Here is a 24,308-nt window from a genome sequence, read left to right as displayed (position 1 = left end):
AAGCGCATACCCTGGAAATCGTCTTTAAAGTGCTTTTGTACCCAAATCTTGCTCTTCTGAGAGTATGTATTAGTTGAATGTTGGGGAAACCATCAGCTATTGCAAAATTGTGGGTGAACAGCCTCCTCTACACCACTCCACTTCCAACATCTTAAAGAGGACCTGTCCCAGTCCTCATAGTTCTGAGACAATTCTCTCTTGAGAAGCGCATGAATGAACTTCCTGCCTTTAAGCACTTAATGCTATCCGCTCATGAAGCTCCAGTTTTAAGGCATAGGCCATTCCTGCCCTTAGGGTCTTCCCAAACTCAATTATCAAAGAAGTAACTTACTTGCAAAAAGGCCTTTGATCTTTACAACCACAGGCAATACCTCTCGGGCAGAAACCGTGCGCATTACCGAGACAGTTATCAAAGTCAGCAACGTGGGTGCAACTGGCTGTAAACAGATAAAGTGAGTGGCTTTATATAATGATGATCATTTAAGAGAGCACAGGAAAAATAGTTGGTGGTAAGTTAGCACAGGTATTTTTTTTTATCCTGAGAATCTAATGCCAGAGATGTTATAAGAACATTTTGCATTGGTTCAAATGAATGAGACTTTGGTTCCTTCGGGCAATCACTCCTTGTTTCACATCCCATCAACTAATTAGCTCTTGCACGGGTACATCCTGATTACTCTCAGCCTAGCCTACCTCACAAGGCTGTTGTGAGAAGTGGAGTAGAGGAGAATGATGTAAGCCTCTTTGGGTCCCCATTGGGGAGGAAGGCAGGGTATAAATAAAGTAAAATAAAAATAAAATAAATCCAAACCGGCGAATTATGGTTTGCACTTGCCCTGAAAACCAGGATTGCAAACTAAGAACAGAGAAGAGAAACTGCATGAGTGACTCTCTACATGAGACATCTGACACATAAAGAACGCGTGTCGGGAGATGCAATGTCAGGGCTTTTTTTCAGCAGGAACGCAGGGGAATGGAGTTCCGGAACCTCTTGAAAATGGTCACATGGCTGGTGGCCCCGCCCCCTGATCTCCAGACAGAGGGGAGTCTAGATTGCCCTCCACACCGCCAAGCGGTGTGGAGGGCAATCTAAACTCCCCTCTGTCTGGAGATCAGGGGGCGGGGCCACCAGCCATGTGACCATTTTCTCCAAGGGCAACCCACTGAGTTCCGCCACCTCTTTTCCCAGAAAAAAAGCCCTGTGCAATGTTATCCAGGAAGGGAAGTTTAAAAAGACAGAGCCGGTGGCAGGGCAAAGCATTGTAATGATCAGCCCAGTTCATCTCCAAATAAATCAGTGTTCTTCAGCCTTATCAAAGATGCAACGGAGGAGAATGGCGCGCCTGCGTTATTTAACAGCTGCACAAAAGGATCATTTCAGTAGGTATAGCCTGTCATGCACAAGAACTTCAACTTCACAGAAGCCTATGTCCTCCTGTGCATCTGGTAAGTATATTGGATTCAGCCAACATTTTCACTTATTCTTGTCTGATTCTCCTTTTTACTACAGCCCCTATCCTACCACACACATTTTGTTCTTTCGGGTCCCGCGATCCACCAGTATAGCCTTTTTGGATTGTCAGAGCGGTTCCCTCCTCCGTTTTTTATTGTTTCTTACTGTCTGGTTGTTTTTAAAGTTAACAAAAAATGGTTGGGGTGCTATGGGTGCAAAGCTATCTACAGTCAGGGCACAATTCACTTAAGGTCCCAACATATCAGTCGAAGGCCAGTGATTTAAAAAACCAATTTTTTTCTTGCCAAAGATTGGCACCAGTAACCTATACTTCCCTTAACTGGGATGCTATTGCAATCGACATGTTTGAAACCTGTCAGGATCCAGGGATCTTCCTCTAGAGTATTGATTTTTGTGCTTCTTCTAACTAGATATCGTATTGTAAATTGACCCCAGATGTGTCTTACGCTCTGTAGCTTGCGTAGTCAATCCACTGGCGGACAGATGAATGATGAGAACGAAGAGGACATTGGAGGTCAGCATTCTGGAATTCTTCATGAGGTGAAACTTAATCCACCATCTAGGTGTTCTGGAGTCTTGTACTCATCTGCCCCTTTTCTTCAGTTTTGATTATGTTTTCTCATTATAGCAGACCAAAGGTTATTGATTTCTGAACATCACTCTGCTTGTCAGGAATTACTAATAATTAACTTCCTTCAGGTAAACTTGATGGATCAGTTCCAGGATCTGATAAACATTTATAACATGCTATAAAAACATAACTCATTGTTTCCCAAAATTGATTGGTGCAGATGCTTTAAAGGTAGTGATGTTGGAAGAGGACAGAAAGGTCAATAAGACACGTGGGCATTAACCAAGACTAGACAGTGCCGATTCAAGACACAAATGGCTAAATAATTCAAGAAATAGATTAATAGCTGGATGCTGTGAGATGCAGCATTAAGTTCTTAACACTTAGGGTCAAGGGTAAGAGAATGCCTATGAACATTTAAATCAGTTCCATACCTGTTTAAACTGCTATGGCTTCCATCCTTATGATACTGGAAATCGTGGTCTGCTGCAGTTCTAGAAATCTCTAACAAAGAACAGAACACACAAATCTGTCTTCTACTAAGTTAGACCATTGGTCTATCATGGTCACTAGAATCTACTCTGGCAGCTCAGGTAGAGGTAATTCTCACCACCTATTATCTGATCCTTCCAGGAATTGAACCTGGGATCTTCTACGCATAAAGCAGATGCTCTTTCCCTGAGCCATAGCCCCAAATCTTAAATATTAAATGTCCATGTGAAGTGTTTAGAATGAAAAGATCTTCTCTGTTCATTGGATTGTTCTGTGGATTTTCTCTGCCTCTAGGTCCACTCTTCCATAATTCCAGTTTATCTTCAATAATTTCTAAAATTAGTTCTAGAACTGGTGTGCGCAGTTTGCTGCCGCTTTCAATTCCTCCAGTTCATTTGCATCCACTTGTAATTGAACAAGATAGTGCAGATTATGTATTTCATTGGAAACCCCCTAAAGCTACTTCAGCATTCTTGTCAGTTCATGGCTCCAATCTCTGGATTTAAGTATCTGCAGATTTGACCATGTGGATAATTAGATATATTGATGATGGTGAATAAGTACACATTATGGTGCCTATACTATGCCTGTCATGGCCCAGCCTGGGCTCAGTGAGAGCGAGGACTCCTCCTCAGGAGGAGAGGGGCTTTGTGTAGCCAGCCAGGACTCCTCAGGAGAAGAGGAGCTCCATGTAGCCAGCCCTGATTCAGCAGAGGCTGGTAATCAGGAGCCACAGCTGCTGGCTAATCGGAGCCTACAGCCAGCAGCTGAAGCAGAGCCATCAGTACTCTCCAGCCCCAGCACCACAGGGGAAGCTCAGCCAGGGACTTCCACAGGGGAAACCCAGCCAGGGACTTCCACCCCCCCCCAGGTTCTCCCATGCGTAAAGAACGCCGCAGACAAAGGCTGAGGCTGGAGCTGCAGGAGAGACGGCACAGTGCTCGTCTCCTGAGCCGACGCCAGCTGCTGGAGAGCGACAATGAGTAGCTTCAGGATGGAGCCCCAGCAGCTGGCTGAAAACCACGCCTGGCTATAAAAGCCAGTCAGGAGCGACAGCTAGGTGTGAAAGCAATGTGTCTACTGCCTACAACCACTCGGTGTTCCGTGGACCTTGCCCCTGCCTGCTTTTGGACCTGACACTATCGGTAACTGACCTTGGACTGTGCCTGACCATGCTCTTGGACTCTGGACTCACTTCTAGCATTAGCTCGTGCTTTGACCACTGCTTTGACTTGGCTTTTGGCTCCCGAAACTCCCCCTGGACTTGGTGTTGAGGTTTGGACTTGAACCACCCTGCTTGGGCTGGCCCAGCCCGTGACAATGCCATTATCACTTGCTTTCCTTGCTGGTAAGCACTTTGGCTGGCAGCTGGGAAAATTTGGGAGGTGAAGACTAGGGAAAACAGTATCATACAGCACTTTAGGAATTCCCCCACCAGGAAGTGACATCATGGCACTAAATGATGTTATTTCCCTCCCCTTGTTGTGGCCCCTACTGCTCCACTGAACAAGGGCATTGGCCAGAGTGTGGGAGCAGAAGGTGATAAATCTATAAATACCACATTTCATGTCTCAACTAACCAACCTCAGGGCTGTTACAAGAATGAAGTAGAAGAGAGGAGAACAGTGTTGTAAACTATTTTATGTCATCATTGGATAGAAAAGCAGGGTAGAAAGATCTAAATGAATACTGTTTCGGATCAACTTGCCCAAAGGGAAAACCAAAACTATAAATCCGACCTTCTGGAGCAATGGTCCCCAATTCTAGATTACTTAACAAAAGATGAAAATATGACAAATGCAAGCAGAAAACATGACCTCTACTATTCCCTAGCATGTTTATGATACCAGTTGGCACATTAATAGGATCACCACTAAGCAGTAACCAAACCTGGAAAATTTTTGTTTAACAGAGCTTTTCCTATATATTTTTGTTACACAACAGCCACTCAAATAACTGAATATTGAGTATTGAACCATGTAACAGGAGGTGTACTTTTCTGATTGTTGTATATAATATACTATGCTGTTAATTGGTTCTTGTTGTTTTAAAAAAATTATTGAAAACATTGAATAAAATATAATTTAAAAAAAAAATGAATAAATATTGTGCACCATGAATAGCTGTCTTCACTCACAGGTTATATATTTAATGACTTCTTCATGAACCTGCCCACCAATTAAAATCTGAATTGGAGAGCCTTCTCTGGATGTCTGTGCCTTCAGAAGTCAGGCAGGTGGTTACCAGAAACTGAATATTTTCTGCAGAAACACCCATCATAGGATCCCTCCCTTCGATTAAAATTGTCTGAGGCCATGAGTGAAATGTTGCTTGTCTTCGTTTTTATTAAAACATTTGCAATCTATCTGCAACCTGCTTTCCATTCTTATGATGTTTGTTACTGCTGGGTGTATTTGTTGTTTCTTAATAAAGGTTCTTACACATATTGCTTTATACCATTTTAAGAATTTGTAAGATGCCTCAAAGATACTTTAACGCAAATATCCAACAAGGCATTACCCAGTACAAACGGAACTACAAAAGTGGGAAAACCTGCCTGGGTAATATAACAATATTAATACTAATAATCAATCACACAGTCAATAATCTTGATAAATAATAAAGTGCCAATGGTCATGTATTCATACACAACTTATATATAACCCTTCACCTAAAACCCATAACTTATACATATGACCGTAAAACACTTCTTTCCTTTTTTCAGCAGCTGATTTGGCAAGAAGGTGGAGGTCTGAATGCTATGCCCAAACTGGGGCCAGCTATCATTCATGCAGATTTTCATCTTGCGGACTTCCTCAGGGGCACGCAGACATTAGTCATTTGAAATAAATGTATCTGGTACTGATATGTCTTTAAATCAATTAATTGTATGGTAATTGACAATTGACCTAGTGGCTTGTATTTAATGGTGGATATCTACGCCCCCCGCACCTAACTCGGGAGCTGGATCTGTAAATGTAAACCTGAATGTAAACCGGAATGCTTTTTGAGTTTGGATACGAAATACTTTGATTAACTGTAAGTATGAACTGGCAGACGGTAACACAGGGGCAGCCAATATTGGGCTGATTACTGATAGTTTGTGATATAAATTGTAGGACATTGGTGGCCTGATGAAGAACTGGGTTTGAAACGAGCCGAAAGGAATAGACCGGTATAGCTCGTCGCCACCTTGGAGCTCATAAATCTTGGACGCCACCGATTAACTTCAACTGGCACCGTTTGCAGCCTGTGATAAAGAGGTTCCGTTAATATATGGGACTTGACTCTCTCAGTCTATTGGAACAAGTTTGCAGCCACATTGAATTGAATGGAATCGAAACTGTTGTGTTTATATTGATTGTATAATTTACTTGTGCTGCAATAATAATAATAGCTGTGTTGGCACACTTCCTTGTATTGGTGTGTACTTGACTATATAAGCTGCCAAAGTGCTCACAAAGTCTTCGCTGAATGATGATTTTATTTAAGGAAAAAGCCCCAGCAGACAAAAACCTTTGGTACTTCCTGTTAATACGTTTCATTTTGCCCTTTGTAAAGTTTTTATTGATCTACCTTCTTCTGATTCAGTTCTGTCATGTCCCCCAGCTTCTCAAGATATTTCTTGAATTGTTTTATTTTCACATAGTAATACCAAAGTTTGGACCAAAGCTCAAGTAAACACAGTTGGGGAGTCAGTTATTAAATGTCTTCATGTTAGCTCTTGCATTTAAAGAAACATTCACAAGTCTGATCAACCTTGTTGTCTTCCCCTTCCAAATAAATGGCTCACTACAGCTTATAGTGAAAAAATCATCACAGTAACCATTCCGGAAGAGCTATACAATTTAAAGAATGTCTGTTATTGTCTGCTGTCCGGGGGTACATACATACACAGACAGTTTCATGTTAATTTCAATAGCTGCTTCTTTGCTTTCAAGTTCACTTCAGGATACTGGTTTTAATCTTAAAGGGCCAAAATACATGTTAGGTTTTTAATGTGTTGGGTCTATGTTCCCCGCAGCCACATAACAGCTGCAATGAATGACTTTAAAAAAAAAGAGGATAGCCCAAATGGGCCACTTAACTAAATGTCCCAAACTGTATGAGTTTGCACGGGAATTATACTGTACCTACAAGTTCCTGATGGCAACTCACAAATAAATGTGCAGTATGGCCTGATTTGGATTGGGACTGCTGCGTGGGAAAAGAAGGAATTCTTGCTTTCTTTCCTGTGCTTTTTTCAGTAGCTGAAACAGCCTGGGGGCTGCAAAGGAACATTACTTGCTCCTTTGGGAGCCAGCATGTGCATAAAGAAAATACCAGCCACCCCCAGCCCCTGGGGCTGTTTCAGCCACCAAAAGTAGCACAGGGGAGAAGGGAGGAATTCCTTCTTCTCCTCTGCAGTGGTGCCATGCTGAATCAGGTCTTGCTGTGCTTTTACTCTAGCATTGCCACTGGAAACTAGCAGCTACCAGTTTCGCTGCAACTCTCCATGGCAAACTCATGCCGTTTGTAACGTCTAGTTCTAGTTAGCCTTCTATTTAAACGGGGCACTGGGCTGGAAGGACCGCTGGTCTGATCCATCAGGGCTCTTCTTATGTTCTTATGTGTTTTAAATTGTGATTTAATGTATTTATATACAGTTAATGGCTTTGAATACTGGAAAAACAGTCTATTCACATTTTTAAAGACAAAAATCAGCAAAACTACTAACAACAAAACATCAAAAAGAATAAAGAAGTCATCAAAGGAGCACCAGAAGAGGAATAACAGTCAATCAAGGAATGCACATCAGAGATTTTTTTTGACATGGCACTGGAAATTATGGAATATGGACCACTGTGGATACCTTCTTACAGAGAATATTTCAAAGCTGAAATTCCACAATCAAGAAGAGGTTTACCACCATCTGTCATATCTCTGAAATGGGGGCACCTGGAGCAGGCTGGGTCTCTGATGATGGTTGCAAATATTCCTAGTATTGTTTAATGAATAAAATAGTGGGTGTTCTTATCTATTGATGTATTTGTTAAAATACGAGCACTTAAAATTATTGCAACTGGTTTAACAGGAAAGAAATGAATATTGAAAAGCAGCCATTGGAGAGACAGAATGTGTATCCTTCCCCTCTGGCCTCTGATATGTGGGCCCTGGAGAATCTCCACGACCTTCAGATTCAGATACTCAGAAGCTATTCTGAGTCTACAAAAATGCCATGTCTATGTGGGTTCTGTGGCGTCCAACCACTTGGCTACACATAAAATGTTCCAGTTTCTGCTTCCCCAGATTAGCCAGCGACTGCCAAGAGCAGGTTTTGCTACTCTTTGTCATTTATTGGGAAATACAGAGAATGGACTCCCTCACAAACACTGGAACAACACTTCCACAATACCCCGGGTCCTTAATCAAGGCCCAAGTTTAGAATCTTAGCAGTGCACATGTAAAACAGAAAGCATTTTACATTCGGATAGTATGCTATTGGTTTTCTGTATTCTGACATTTCACCTGCATCAAAGAAGAGAAATCTCGTACAAAATTGAAACAAGGAGAAGCTCATATGTTAGTAATTTGAATTGGGGTGGGGGTGGGGAAAGGCCAAACAAGTAAAAACACATTTTTAGTTTGGAAAGCTTTACTGTCGGCACTGCAAGACATCTTGTCCCCTCCATGGCCCACAAATGCATGTTTGGGTAAAAGGAATTCAGCTGCTTCCAAATAAAACCCAAACTTATGGAGACCTGGGGTTCCAGTTGGGGTCCCAAGGAAAATTTGCCATGCTTCTTCATTGTGAGTGTTTAGGATCCAAAGATAACTCTTTTAAAAAGAGCTTTGGGTGTATCTTAGCTTGGATTGCTGCTCTTTTTGCTTCTGGTGAAGAAGGAACAGGTATAGTGTAATGGTTAAGTAAACGAGCTGTGATCTTAGAAGTCCTCCAGTTCTAATCTCACCTCTGCTAGAACCTCATGGTGAAGCCTTCAGTAAGCCACTGTCCCCGAGCCCCACCCTCTTGTGGGTAACATGGGAATAATAATGCTGGCGAGTCTTACAAGGCTGTTGTGAGGCTTATTACAACAAAATAATGCGTAAAGTTCTTTGAACAGTGAAGTATTATACAAATGCTCAGCAATATTAATTTTAATCTTATCTTTCCTTCAAGGAGTTCAAGATGACAAACATGATTCTCCCCTCCCGGTTTTATCTTCACAATCACCCCATTAGGTAGGCTATGCTGAGACACAATGACAGGCCCAAGATCACCAACTAAGCTGCTTAGCTGAGTGGAGATTTGAACCCAGATCTCCACAGTTCTAGTTTGCTACTTGAATCCCCATATTGGTTTTCCTCTATCATTTTAATTTGTATTTTAGTTCCTGTTGACCTTTTTAACCACTGTAGATGATGCTATATGGAAGATGGTGAACAAATATGTTAATTATATATATATATATATATATATATATATATATATATATATATATATATATATATATATATATATATATAGGTTTAAAAAGGGGAGGTAGGAAGGGGGGGAGGTAAAAAAGAGAATTCAACAGAAGTGCTGCTTAATCTGCTTGCAACCTTACTCCACATATCATTTGATATTACATATAGGTAAGCTGTGATGATTTAGCAAAATTATAGCAAATCCTTTACATCATTAACATATGTCTTTATGCTTATCTCTTAGCCAATCATAAAATAAAGTCCAAGGCCCAGCAAAATCCTCTTCCATATGCCCTTTCAGTACTGAAATCAATGTATCCATTTCTTCACTCTCCATAATTTTCACCTCTAGTTCTTCTTGCGTAAGTATTGCTTGACGCTTCTAAAAATAGGCTAATAGGATTCTAGCTGCTGTTACTACGTGTATTATAAAATATTTCTGGTCTTTGGTAAGTTCATCCGCAATACAATTCAGCAAAAACAACTCTGGTTTGAAAGGTATTGGCACCTGTAGAACAGTCTGGACCAACGTATGTACCATTATCCAAAATTTGTGTATAGTTTGACAGGTCCACCACATGTGATAAAATGTCCCTGTATGCTTTTTGCATTTCCAACCACTATTAGACATTTTCTTATACATTTTAGCTAATATATCTGGTGTTAAATAACATCTGTAAAACATCTTGTACAGGTTCTCTTTGAACGTAACCGATTTAGTTATTTTAATAGTCACTTTCCACAATTTGCTCCATTGTACTAAATCGATGTTGTAACCTAAGTTTTGTGACCATTTAATCATACATTCTTTTACCACTTCAGTTTCCATTTTTATTTGCATTAAAAAATACATACACTTTCTTAATCAATTTTTCATTAGAGGTGCCTAACAGTTTTTCAAAGGTAGTTTGTTCTAAATAAAAGCCACCAGATTTTCTATCTTTAAGATATCTAGATTCAATTTGAGCTCTCTTGACCACCAGTCTAGACTGATACCTTGTCTCAACAGTTCCTCCTTCATTTTCAAAGATCCTTCATCATCTAGAAGGTCTTTATATCTATAAATTTTATCTACTGAGAATAGGTTGGGTTGTGAAAAGGCTTCAAGCGGTGAGACCCATTGGCACGTTTTAGAATATATTAGTGGTAAAATTCTTTCCCATACTGTTAAGAGAGACTTTCTTATCAATTGATTTTTAAAATATTTATGTCCAGTTGCTTTCCTGTACCATACAAAGGCATGTCAACCTAACTTTAAATCACGTCCTTCAAGGGACAGAAGTCTTTGGTTTTCAAGTAGGATCCACTCCCTCATCCAAACAAAACAACACGCTCTATAGTACATTTTCCAGACCGGCAAAACGAACCCAGCATTTTCTTTAAAGTCTTGCAGTGCTTTTAACTTAATTTTTTGCTTTTTCCCTTGTCAGATATAGATATTGCTTTATTTAGCTCATAAAAAAGGATTGATTAATGCAAATAGGAATAGTCTGATATAGAAAAATATTCCGTGGCAGTATGTTTATTTTAATAGCTGCAATCCTTCCCATCAACAATAGCTGAAGGCCTCTCCATTTCTCTAGATCTTTCTTCATTTCTTGGAGCAATTTCAAATAGTTATCTTTCATCAAAGAACTACATTTTGGGGTTAAATATACCCCCAAATACTTTACTCTCTTCTCCAGTTGGAATCCTGTTAAGTTGATCAATTCTGTTTTTGGGGGTTGATGCCATATTCTTGGTAATAACTTTTGTCTTCTGATAATTTACTTTCATCCCAGCCGTATATCCATATTCTTTAATGCGATACATTAGTTGCTCTATTGAGTCTACAGGATCTTCTAAAATAAATAGTGCATCATCAGCAAATGCTTGCAACATATACTTATGTCCCTTAATCGAGGCACCTGTGATTATGGGATCTTTTCTAATGGCTCTTGCTGTCAGGCTATGGATGTCAGGTTATGGCAGATAGACCCCTGAACCATTACAGCAAGAATCCAGGCTCCTGGTTAAAAGGTTTTATTCAGGAATCAAATCATTTCCACAGATATGTCCATAGGATTACTCAGAAGCAAGGTAAGCAACTAAGCAGTAAAAGCAGGTTGACAGGAATGGCAACATGTGGGAAAACCATTCCTCTTAAAGAACACAATTACTCCTTCCCCCCCCCCTTTCATCAGTAAAACATAACTTTTGGCGTGAACCCATCCTGACAACTTCTCACATATTTTAACTATCACGTCTAGACACTGAGAAAGCATGAGATTAAAGCTGAAACACAGTCATTCATGGGAGCAGTATACAAGGTCAAAAGCACTGAGAGCTCCCAAAGCAGTTAGATAAGACACCCACAGCTTCAGTAAGCCTGTGAAAGCAAAGCAGTTATGGCATTGGCAATATGACATCAAGTTTCAGCATTAAACACTGGTTCAGAATAACAGGTCAGCATCAAATAATGGCATGGATGGGGCACAGACATGACACTTGCCAATACTTCCAAAGTTAAAATAAATAGCAATGGCGAAAGGGGACAGCCCTGTCTTGTCTCTTTTTCTATAAGAATGTTAATAAAATAAATAGACTGGGGCATTTGAAGCCTTTGGGGGGGAAAGAATTCCTGAAGTGGGGATCAGCCACAAGAAAAGTTCCTATGGGACCTCATAGTTTGGATTTGGTGTCCAGATGGCACCACCAAGTCTTGGCTGACTTCAAGATCAAGAGAGTTGTTTAGTAAGATAGAGGTAATAATGAGTTTTTCTTTTTCTTTTAAAAGAAGTAGAAATAGGTTTGCATTTCTGCATGTGCTGTTTACTTGAAAATATATAACTTATATAGTCTCACATACTATTCTAATATTTTTAAAGGTTGTGATTTGTATACTTTGTACTTTAATAATCCTTGTAGCATATAGCTTTGTATTTCTTTGTATTTCTTGTCTCTTTCCTTTGTCCCTCTCTTTTTTTCTGTATCCCTTTTTTTTGTTTTAATAAAAAAAAAGACAAAAAAAAAAAGAGAGTTTAGTTTAGTGGACATAGCCCGCCCGTCCTGCAAGCGGGCTCACGGCATGTACAACACAAATCTATATTACAATGAATTGATAAAAGCTTAAAAACATACAATAAATATAAATACAAACAGTTACAATCAACCATTTAAATCCAAATCACCAAAGATGCGGCATCCGTAGTTCCTCAGAATAACACATGCAAACATCCAGTACTGTGGGGTGCCACACGGCAGGTTGCCCAGATCAACCAGCAAGCAGGGCGGGCCAGAAAATACCCCAGCAGGAAGAGATGCCTGAACCTCTCTCCTTTTTGGATTCTTGAAAGCTGGAAGGGTATAAATTTCAGGGCTTTTTTTCAGCTGGAACGCAGCGGAACGGAGTTCCGGAACCTCTTGAAAATGGTCACATGGCTGGTGGCCCCGCCCCCTGATCTCCAGACAGAGGGGAGTTTAGATGGCCCTCCACGCCGCTGAGATAAACTCCCCCCTGTCTGGAGATCAGGGGGCGGGGCCACCAGCCATGTGACCATTTTCTCCGAGGGCAACCCACTGAGTTCCACCACCTCTTTTCCCAGAAAAAGCCCTGTATAATTGAGACACAGTTAATTTCTTCATGTCGGTTTTCTGTTTCATGCTAAGTAGTTTGTTGGGAGTGGGGGGATTGTGATGCCGGTGTCATTGTGACTCTTCCTATGATCAGTGTTGCTTGCTTAATCACCAGGCAGAGTAGCAAGGTGGGGAAGATGGTAGGGAGCAACAAGGAGTGAAAGCTACACTCTCATCTTTGCGAAGAAGGAAGAGAAAAGAGGAGGGAAGAAGGGTGGGGAAGGAGGGGGAAGAACCGGGTTCTTTTTTTTTTTTCACTTGTCTAACATATAGCCCTTTGAAATGGTGAATCAAGAGGAAGATCCACAAGCAGAGGCCCAGCAGCACTCAAGCTCCCTTGTGGGAAGTGATCAACCTCCCTGCTGCTTCGTGCTCTCATTATGGCAAATCCGGGCACCCTGAACCACTTCCGAGTTCGTCCGGCAGAGCCACAAGACTGCTCAGACATCCTGCGTCTCATCAAAGTAAGACTGAAAAGTGAAACAGACCGAGGGCCTTCTAACAATCCAGTTCCATCTGATGGCGGACTAGGAAATAACAGTAATGGGATTGCTGCCACGACCATAGCTTGCTAGTCAGTTCCTAGTTTTGCTTGTAGAAGGTCCCAGGTTTAAACCCTGCCACTTTCAGTTCCATGTATTTCAGGTAGGAAGTGTTGGCCAAGACCTTTCTTTGCCTGAGACCCCCAGAAGAGCCATTGACAGTCACAGCAGATAATACTGAGTTAGGTGGATATGTGGTCTAATGCAGCATAAGGAAGCTTTATAGGTTCACATGGCTGTTACATTATGGTGCAAACTCATAACATGGTGTAGGGCCAACTTTGGGTGTGGATTTTGTGCTGGCACAGCAGTAACAACTGACAAACTGTGCTGGCATTATCAACCATTCCTAGGTGTGCAAAGTGGAGGCAAGACTGCAAAACAGATGAAAAAGGAAGAGTAGACTGGGGTGCCTAGGACTTGCAGGTCCACATATGGGTGATGTCCATGTAGACTGTCTGTGTGACTGGCACACACTTTTTTCAAAACATGAATATCGCACTGAAATGCTCAAGAGTCTAATGATCACTCACTTGTTTATTGAAAATAATTCTGTACTGTCTCATCTTCACAAGGCTCCCATAATTGTACGCAGGATACAAAATCAATCCAAATAATTAAAAGCTAATAAAACCAACAGTAAAAACACTAACAGCTGTAACAGTAAAAATAAAAAAACAGCAGAGAAGATGATAAAATAATAAACAACATACTTTTAAGCAGCAAATAAAAACCATCTAGATAAAATTAGTCAATATAACCAAGAACACATTTTTTTTTACCTGGTGCCTAAAACTTAACTGGGAAAGTACCAGGTGAAGACTGTTTGGAGAGAACATGTGATCTCTTTTCCTGATCAGCTAGTACCTGTGGCCTCCAGATGTTCTCGTTGCCTTTGAAATGAGGCCAGCTCCCACCATCGCCTTCCAATTGGCCTCGCTGCAATCCCATGAACCCGTCTGCTCCACCCTTCTCCCAGCTTGACTGCTTCTTTGCATGAATATGAATTCTTCCTTGACAGGCTAGTGAAGGTTGCTCTTATCACAACACTGTCGAGAAGCTCCACAGTAATTGATAAAATGGCACATCCTTGTTTCTTCTCTTGACAGGAGTTAGCTGCTTATGAAAATATGCCGGATGCCGTAAAAATAACAGAATCAGGTAAAGAAAAATGGCTAGAATGTCAAGTTCAGTAAGCTGAAAATGTATTAACATTTTAATAATGTCCTTTCACCAAGAAAGATAGGATAGCATAGTGGCTAGAGAGTCAGACTAGGATCTGGGAGAGTCAGGTTCAAATTCCCACTCTGCCATGAAGTTCACTGGCTTTCTTGATGGAAGGATGACCTTGGGTCAGCCACTTTCAGCCGAACCTACTCCACATAGTTGTTTTTGTAAGAATAAAATGGAGGGAGAACAACGGTGTAAGCTACTTTGGGACCCCTCTGGGGAGAAAATGGATGTTTAAATAAATAAGGCACTCAGGATGGTGTGCATGCCCACCCCACCCGTTTTATCCTTACAACATCTATGAAACAGGTTAGGATGCTAAAAATGCAACTTCGCCCCAGGGCCACGCAATGAGTTTCATGGCTGATCGAGGATTTGAACCCAGAAATCTCCAGTCAAAGTCCAAACGCTAAGAACATTACTGTTGGAGAGGACGTAACATATAATCGATACCCACACACAGTGCTGTAATAGTAGTGTAGGATTTTAATCTCCAAAACTACATTCAGTTCTAGGCCTGGAATTGGATTCCTTAATTGGGTTTCTTAGAGAAAGGGCAAGATAAAAATGTCATACAGGCTATGGAAACACATTATTTAGCTGTCACTGAAGTCTTTGCTATCATGTTATCTCACTTCCTACGTCTTATATCATCATAAATAAAAAGCACCCTGGTAGTTTAGATCAAAGGTCTATATAGCCTAGAATTCATGTTTTCTAAAGTCACCAACCAGAAGCTGTGGAAAGGGGCCCGGAGGCCAAAGCCACCCCTTACTGTTGATCCTTCCTAGCAACTGGTATTCAGGGGCTCACTGCCTCTGAACATGGAGTTTCCCTTTAGCCATCATGGAATTACGATGGACGTAAACTTTTCTGCACGCATAATTCACTTATCAGCTGATGGAGGACTCCAGTAGAATCCAACAATCAGATTGTGGAGAATCTTTTGATATTCTGCCCTCCCAACCTACCAGAGTAGGACCCCCAAACTGTAGTTTTTCAGGAAGTTGGCAGCAAACTGGGTCCTTTTATAACTTTATTTCACCATTTATTCAATAACCTTAACATTTTCAGATTTACTTCGAGATGGTTTTGGATCGCATCCTTTCTTCCACTGTTTAATAGCAGAGGCAAGAAAGGACAATGAAACGGGAGGTAAGCTTTAACTGTTTCTCCTGGTACTGAGACTTCCTCTGCAACAAAGCTGAACACATTCTAGACTATACCATGGGACATCTGTGAGTTTCTGTTTAGGCCTAAAAGTAGCCACGGGGTGGCCCAGCTGAGATCAGGGCCACAGCATGGAGCGGGGGGGGGGGGGGGATGCAGAGTGGTTTAACCCTTCCTCCCTGCATCATTTTCCTGTAATGTACAAAGACTCTGTCTGCACATGTACAGGAGACTGTTTGTACAGCTAAGCAAATCTGAGTCTTGTCTGTGCTGGATGGATGGCCGTCCTGGAACTCTACATATGTTGAGTTCATTGTCAAAGAAAGGCTGTATAGAAACAACATGGAAAATAAATACCATACCTGCTACTGTTATTTCCCTCAACCCTTGAGAAATAGGAGGTCTTCACCTCAAATCAGTAGCTCTTTATAAATGGAGGAGGTACAATCTCAAATTGATTTTTGGTGCTGCAGGAGTCCTGTGGGGGGTGGTGGTGGTGGTGGTGAAAATCAGCTGTGGGGAGTCTAAGCAGGAAACCGTACGATTTGTAAAGGGTTAAGCATCCTCACCTGTCTTGGGTTGCTCCCCCATTCAAAAGTGCAACTTCCCAAGGGCTGCTTGCCATTAAAAACAAGGCCCCTGGGATTTCATGACATTCATTTGCATATAACACATAGCTTGTTCCTAAATACTGAAAGTAGGAGAGGGTTAGTGCATATATTTAAACAGCTAGCAACAGCAATTTTCTCCTGAAAAAACCTACAACCATTATTAAGTTTGGCACATATATTTTCACAAAAATTCTCTTGTGATTTAACAGAAAGTTGAATTTTGGTGTTCAAGGGTTCTTAGGTTTAATCAGTTTAATAGCCAAAAAAGCCCTTGGGATGAAAAGGCTGGGTAAAAATGCAGGGGGGGGGGGGAGAAATCCATTGATTAAAGCTTTAAAAACTGTAAAACTAGTTCTCAGCTCCCAAAAGGCCTTTGGAATGGTTTTTCTCTGATCGCAACAGGCCTCCCTGCAACCCCACCACATGGCAAATGGCTTTTGAAGTTGAGCAGACATGCAAATTCATTGTGTGATATGATCACAGTGTGGTGGTGGTTCAGCCGATCAATGAAATAAAATTAAAAATTCCTATTGAGAATATGCACATGCATCTTAGGTTGGGCCTAAACTTGTTCTTTGCACTCGGGTAGTAGAGTCAAGCTAATCAAGATGCAGAAATTCCATGTTCAGAGTTCCCAAACATCTCCTCCCTTTGTAAACAGCAGGCGTTTAACAGCATGATTCCAATCAGGATTGCTGATTGGAGGGAGGGAGGGTTAACTTTTTCTGTCTGTTAACATTTTCTTACAGCTCTACAGTGCTGATACAAACTCTATTGGAATGATCGTAATACACACACTATATGTTGCCTTATCTCTTTATTCCAATGGGGCAAACCAGGGCTTTTTTTCTGAGAAAAGAGGTGGTGGAACTCAGTGAGTTGCCCTTGGAGAAAATGGTCACATGGCTGGTGGCCCCGCCCCCTGATCTCCAGACAGAGGGGAGTTGAGATTGCCCTCCGCGCTGCTGAGCGGCACGGAGGGCAATCTCAACTCCCCTCTGTCTGGAGATCAGGGGGTGGGGCCACCAGCCATGTGACCATTTTCAAGAGGTTCCGGAACTCCATTCCACCACGTTCCAGCTGAAAAAAAGCCCTGGGGCAAACATAAGCCTTTTCTGGTGCCAGGGAGAGTTACCTCCGCCCCAATTCAAACTGATTAAACAGTGGAGGCCAATGTTAATGTAGTGGACTTGTGATGAAGAGCACAACTTTAATTTGTAAGGAGTGGGGAAGTCTATTGATCTAGTTTTGGCACTAGAGAATGAAAAAAGAATGGGAGATTATCTTTCCTACAAGCAATGCATTATCAGAAGAGCCATCTTCTTCCATACAAGCCTGGCCAAGGCCTTAAGCCTAGTATACCTGCTTCCATTCTCCAGGGTCCATTCACAGATGGCCATAAGCAATAGGAACTCCTTAGTAGCAGCACCTCATTTGGGGATAGTCTGTTGCTATCCACTTGGTGCCTTTTGTTTTGGGTGCCATTGTATTTTTTAAAGACTTTCAGTAGCGCTTGTTTTTGCTACTGGTTTTATTTGTTTAAATTGATTTTGGATTGATTTTCTAACGACAGTTTATCCAGGTACCACTCTGTGGAAGTCTCGTGGCTGTAAGGCAGAACGCAAACAACAAATAAAAAACATCTATTTTGCTTACTCAAGTGAAAACTCTTGAACACTTCTTTCCATATCTCACAAAGGAAGCTGTATCAAAGCTTTGGTAATACTCTGATTAAATTTAATCTATCCGTTTCAAAAGGCACATAATTATAGATTTACCTCGATTGTGTTTTTTTTATACAGATGCCCTTTTTTCCCCCTTCCCAGATACCGGTATTGTGGGCTTTGCAATGTACTACTTCACGTATGACCCTTGGATAGGCAAGTTGCTGTACCTAGAAGACTTTTATGTCATGGATGATTTTAGAGGTAAAATAAAACTAGTCACTCAGCCCCGTTTCTAACAAAAGTGTATATAAATATATACACCCTGGTTTGAAACCCTGGCAATTCGAGTTAAAAGGATCAGACTTTGGAAAAGACCCCGGACAGCTGCCGCCAGTTTTTCCCATTAATTATTTTGATTTCTTTAAATGAACAGCAAATTCAACTGTGCTGAATAAGGCAGCTTCACTTGTTCATATATTCCACTGTAATAGCACTTTCCAAAGTATCCCAAAACTGGGACTTTCCGCATGCAAAGCAGATGCTGACTTAAGTTATTATGTTGTTTGGCTCCCGCATAGTATGATGGAATGACATTCCCTCCTCCTCTTTCCCTCTTCTGTGTCCTTAAATAGCAGAAATGGCACCAGAGGCGTTTTAAAATTCAAAAGTAACTGGTTTATTTATTTTAGAGGGGAAAGGTCAGGTGAAATCAGGGCTTGAGGTAATTTCTGAGGTAATTCAACATAGATATCTCTGAGGTAAAACCAGTACATGCACAGACTTTACAGTTCTTATGCTCTTCAGAGATACTGAAATTCTTAGGTTTAGAGGGCTTTTGTTCTCATGTTTTCCCCAAACACTCTAATACACTTTCTTTTAGAATTCTCCTTCTCTTTTGGGGTTAAGAATGCTGGTACCCAATTTCTAGTACTCAAAACCCCCTCTCTTCAAACACCAGCGCTTCTTCAGTTTTTGACTGAATCTGAAGGTCTCCACGGGCAGTTTTCAACACCCGACCAGGGATCTCTCTACTCTCCAGAACTGCCTCCTTGTTTGACTGAGTAGGGAAAGTCTCCTCTCCTTAGAAGATCTATTCCCTTTCTTTGGCCCATTTGGGAGTCTGCACCTACTTCCCAAACTTCCTTGCCAACTTTCCCCCAATGCTTCTGTTGGTGTTAAACTGCTCTGTTAGGACTTCCTCTCCCAACTCTTCTCACTCCATTCCTCTCAGTTAGGGCTGAACCCCCCCTCCTTTTTCCAGCTCATGCTACCCAATCAGGTTCCTTGGAGCACCCTGTCACTCAACTCTCTGAGGGATTAACTCTTAACCAGGATTTTTTTTCGAAAAGAGGCGGCGGAACTCTCAAGAGGGAAACAAGGAAGAAACACATGGGATTCTTTGAAATCATATTATTTTCAAGCACTATTGCCGAGAATTTTCAAGAGGTGCCAGAACTCCGTTCCCCCGCGTTCCCCCTGAAAAAAAGCCCTGCTCTTAACAAGGCTTTTTAAAAGTGCAGTCCACCACGGATGTATTTTTCCAAATTTCTTTCAGATGGGATTTGTATTGCCTGGGTGTTTGTAGCAATGCCTGCATCGATACAAATATTATTAAATGAGATGTACTTAAAAAAAAATCAAAATAGTCAACAAAAATACTGATTTCTTTTCAATCACCAAGAAATTTAATGTGTGTAATATACAAGTAAGTACCTATAAAATTCTTTTTTAACTTATGGCTCATTGCAAATGAAAGCATAGCTATAATAGTAAAATAGCTAGCCCCCGTACTGATTGTGAAAGCCCCAAAAGCAGGCAACATACAAACAGTCAGGAGTCTCTACATGATGGGAGAAGGCCAAAGCATACAGGACTATAAATTAACCAATAGGAAAGGGTGGGGGAATCAAAAACTGTGTTGCTAAGGACTGAAATTTAAAGAATGTCAGAGTCAATTAAAGGAAAAAAGAGGAGAGGGAAATCAACTTGCTTGATCCCGAGAGCTCACAGATCCCTAAAGGGATTTAGAAGAGGGGTGGTGATGTCTGAATTGCTTCCCCCTTCAACCCCTGCAAGCCCCCCACTTTATGTAGCTTTTATTATCAAATGAGTAAATTATTTGAAGCAATGTGAACTCACAACTGAGATTTTTATATTGTGTTTTGGCAGGTTGGGGCATTGGAACAGAGCTTTTAAAGAGATTAAGCCAGGCAAGTTATTTAATTCCATACCTAAAAAGTGTATTATCATTGTAATTTTGTAAGCTGTATTTTGACCCACTGATTCAGTCTATGGCAGTTGCTGAACTGCAGGCCGACTAAACACTGAAGATCACCAAAGACTACATTGCGAACTTGGTGAGAATATGCGAAAAGCAGGAAAGAAAAGATCTATAGGAAACTAATGGGCAAAGTCTTTGGCCTAGTTCACCTCAAAAGCAGTTGAGGAAGTAGGTGAGTTTATGGACTGCACTGCTTCAGGCTGCAGGGAGAGCTTGCATGTTCCTACACAAAAGACTTGTGCATACAAACAAGATGTCATTGAGGTCTGGCTGAACCTTCTTGCCAACATACTACACTTGCCTTTTCAAGGTATTTCTTTTAAATATGGACTAATGTTCAAGTACAAATTTCCTACCACATGCAGCTTTCAGTGGTACAGTTCAGTTTTAACACTGCATGTAACTTAGGCCTTGGTTTTAGAACCGCGAAACCTGGGCTAGAATTAGCAGCCTGGGGCAAGTTACCTTCTGTGAAACGGGCTTCCAATACCTACGAGCAGATAGCCACTTTGAATTGTCGTCATAACCTTTTCACAGATATGCACCAGTTTTCACGAAGGAGATGCTTGGTTGAAAACATCTCCGTGTGGAAAAAAAATCACACCACACATCAAAACCAATGTCAGAGAAAAGGCTGGATTTCAAGGTGTTTTGAAGGGGAAAAGTTATGGTATGGTGTATGATTTCAAACTGGGGTGTTTTCATACAAAAGTTATCAAATGAAAACTGAGGTAAAAAAAAAACACATGAAGGGACTGCACCAGCTTCATTCTGCATGTCCTGAGAGAAGAACCAAAGAAACATATTGCTGGTTAAGAGGATCTATAGAAATTATATAACTTTCTGATAGATTACTTGGAAGTCCCCACTCACAATGGTAGTGACAAACTCTATTCCACCCCGTACATTGAATATGAATCTTCCTAAGCTGCTAAAACCAGACACAGATCTGTGCTTTTGAATGTACCAATCCACATCCAGGATTTATTCGTTTAGTGTATTTTTCTCTCACCCTTTCTTCAAAAAGCTCAGGGCAGCACACGCGATTCTTTCTTCCTCAATTTCATCTACATGCCAGCTTTGTGAGGTAAATTTGACTGGCTCAAGTCATCCAATAAGTTCCACAGGAAGCAGGGATTTGAATTCATTCCTCCCCAGCTTTAGCTCCTCTCTCTAAAATACACACCACCACACTGACTCACAATTCAAGATGTATTGTTAGATATGCCAACAAGCATCCAGTAAATTATGTATGTCTGCCCAAAAATTAAGACCAGAAGATTGATGGCCACCAGAGTGTGCCTTTTTAGTGGTGGCACCGTGCCATCTTTCCCGAGAGTTCCGCTACCTACTCATTCTAGCTCCTGGTGCCAGATAAAATACTTGCTTCTAGGCTTTTAGCTGTTTTTTCTGTTTCAGTTGCCTTCAATGACTCTGTTTTAGTATATTTTTTATGACTGGTGGTATCTTTCTGATGTTTCTTTACAGTTTTTAGGCCAATACTTGTTAGTTACTGCTGTTTTTTTTTAAAGCCTATCTTTGGGTGTTTTGATATTGAATATTTTATTGCTTTGCATCTTCAATTTGGAAACTTTGATAGGAGATTTTTTTAGGCCCAAAGTTTTCAAGGTAAACATTTATTAAGTAAACCAAATCCTGCAGTGGCAAAGAAACCCATGTAGTTGTGAACTCTGCAATTCCAAGTTTTTGCTCTTGCCCGTGGTACCATACCGTTCAAGCAACAGAAAAACCAGTGGGTTAAAAATAAACTGCTCTGGCACTAGTTTATAGAGCACATGGACATCTCTAAATGGCTCCAAAGACTGTTCTCATCCTTGGAGCAATATTAGCAACCATCCCAATTCCTAAGACAGATGATGCACCCCCAAAACGCAATTCCATGTGTTTCCTTCCCAACAGATAGCTCTCGAAAACGGCTGTAGCTGCATGCACTTTCTTGTTGTCGTTTGGAATAAGCCATCTATAGAGTACTACATGAGGCGTGGCGCTTCAGACCTTTCCACTGAAGAGGGCTGGCATCTCTTCAGGTTTGACAAAGAACAGCTTATCAGAATGGCTGATGGGCAATAAAAAGAACTTCTCCACTTTCTTTTCTGTCATTCCAAGCTTTGAAGCCAGTTAAGTTCATCAGGTCTGCAAAAACATATAGCGCCTGCCGCTGCTGTCCCTTCTGTGCCTCTCAAGCAGGGTAGTAAGAGCAACAGAAATTAAAAATAGTTGGTCTGCTTTGTGACTGGCATTATTTTGATACGTTGCTGCTATTGTTTTGCCGGAGGATACCAACGACCCCATGATTTCCTGGTGTTGTCTTACATTTCATGTTTCTTCAGCAGGGCTTTTTTTCTTGGAAAAGAGGTGGTGGAACTCAGTGGGTTGCCCTTGCAAAAAATGGTCACATGGCTGGTGGCCCCGCCCCCTGATCTTCAGACAGAGGGGAGTTGAGATTGCCCTCCGCGCCAGTCAAAACTCCCCTCTGTCTGGAGATCAGGGGGCCACCAGCCATGTGACCATTTTCAAGAGGTGCCGGAACTCTGTTCCGCTGCATTCCAGGTGAAAAAAAGCCCTGCTCTTCAGTGTTTTACAGTATTTAAGACCGGACAAATCCTGCGGCTTACATCATATAACTCTGCCGCATGGAAAGTCTGCTGCAGCAGCAATGTCAGATCCTTAGCTGGGCTGCTGCACCAGCATAAAGGATCAAATGACTCTGCAGTTAACCTTCCATAATGCAAAAGCCTTCATTCCATCTCGAGGTCTAACCAGTCCTCTTCCTCCTCCTTTTATGTGCAACATAGGGGTGGCCAAGCACTTTCCTCATATTTTCTAGTCACTAGCCAGGAAATTGAAGAATGATTATGCTTTATTGTAAAGTTGGTATCTTGTATCTGGAAGAGCTTCATAACCATGAAGAACACGCGGCCTCAGATTGCAAGAGATCACCAATGGTGGAACCAAGGTGTTCTAAAAGGTTCTTTCAGGAGTCAGACTGCCCACGAAACAGACATCCAGGCCTTTTCGCTGAAACAGTGCAAATTCGTTTCTTTACTGATACATCCTGGCAGAACCACTGGGGGCCACAGTGTTGGATCCGATTGATTAGCTGCTAGTTCCTGATTTGAGAACTGCTACTTGGTATAGACTGCACCCTCTTACAGAATTGGACATTTCAGTAAGTCAACCAAGCAGAAATGCAAGTGACATGTGCTTCCTCTGTAATGACCGATGGAGAGGGATTCACACGCCTCTCTTTTAAGGAGTGACCTCTCCACACAGTTTTTTCACTGAATTTTTGAATCCTGCTTTTCAACCAAAAAATTTGACTCCCGACAGCACCTAAAAGAATCTAAAATGCAATATGAAAGTCAAAAGGGTACTTTGCAAGGAGGTTCTCAGCACAGTCCAGCTTGAGGGACAACAGAAAGGCCAAGGCTGCTCCTTGCCCACCTCTGTATACTTCAGTGATGGTAGCCGATAGCTTAAGAAAGTAGGAGGGGCTTTAAGCTGTAGCTAGCATCAAGAACACAACAGTGACTTTGTACTTCCAAACTGACTGTACATATTCATGGCCAGCCATACCTACCATCTTTTGTTTCCCGCTGGGAGAAGAGTAGGGCCAGCCCTGCCCAAATGGGCAGATCAGGCAGACTGGATTTCCCAAAGAAAACTGGGGACCAGTTTCCTCTATATTCATCCCCACATCCTGCATTAAAGCCCTACCACATGCCTCAAAGCCATCTCTTATTGGTGGCGGCCAAGCTAGCAGAGGTAAACGCTCGGTATTTTTGTTGGCTTTGACCCAAACTCCAGCAGATACCAACTTAAAGCAGTCGTCTACACTCATGGCTTGAGCTGGATCCAGACACAATGCCTTTTCCGCTTCAGGGACAGCTCAGGCACCCTGAGAGAGGCAATGTGCAAGCTCCTGGGCCATTATACAATAAGTGCAAAAAGCAAATGCTTTTCTTGTAAATTTTAAAATCACTCTCATACTCCTCCCTCTAAAATTAGCATCATATCGGAAATGCCATTTATAATACTTGTAGTGCAACCATTATCCAAAAGCTACAATTTATAAGAGCTGCATTTCCCCCGCTTCTCCCCTATTGTTAGCCAAATGTTAAAAGCAATCATGGTTGTAAAATGTGATCATTCATGTACAACACCCCTGGATGAGAAATAAGCCA

General features: G+C 41.5%; 1 protein-coding gene across 1 annotated transcript; it reads left to right on the top strand.

Moving 5' to 3' along the window:
- The first annotated feature begins 12,982 nt into the window (after nt 1–12,982).
- On the top strand, nt 12,983–22,224 carry SATL1 (spermidine/spermine N1-acetyl transferase like 1). The gene is made up of 6 exons (XM_054995814.1): nt 12,983–13,066; nt 14,254–14,305; nt 15,449–15,529; nt 17,982–18,083; nt 19,992–20,032; nt 22,024–22,224. The coding sequence occupies exons 1-6, from the start codon at nt 12,983–12,985 to the stop codon at nt 22,192–22,194; spliced, it is 531 nt and encodes a 176-aa protein (XP_054851789.1). The 3' UTR covers nt 22,195–22,224.
- Nucleotides 22,225–24,308: the final 2,084 nt, after the last annotated feature.

This window comes from Eublepharis macularius, chromosome 13 (assembly GCF_028583425.1).
Source record: "Eublepharis macularius isolate TG4126 chromosome 13, MPM_Emac_v1.0, whole genome shotgun sequence".
Taxonomy (NCBI): domain Eukaryota; kingdom Metazoa; phylum Chordata; class Lepidosauria; order Squamata; family Eublepharidae; genus Eublepharis; species Eublepharis macularius.
Note: the sequence above shows the minus strand (reverse complement) of the source record. Positions and strands in the feature narration are given on the sequence as shown.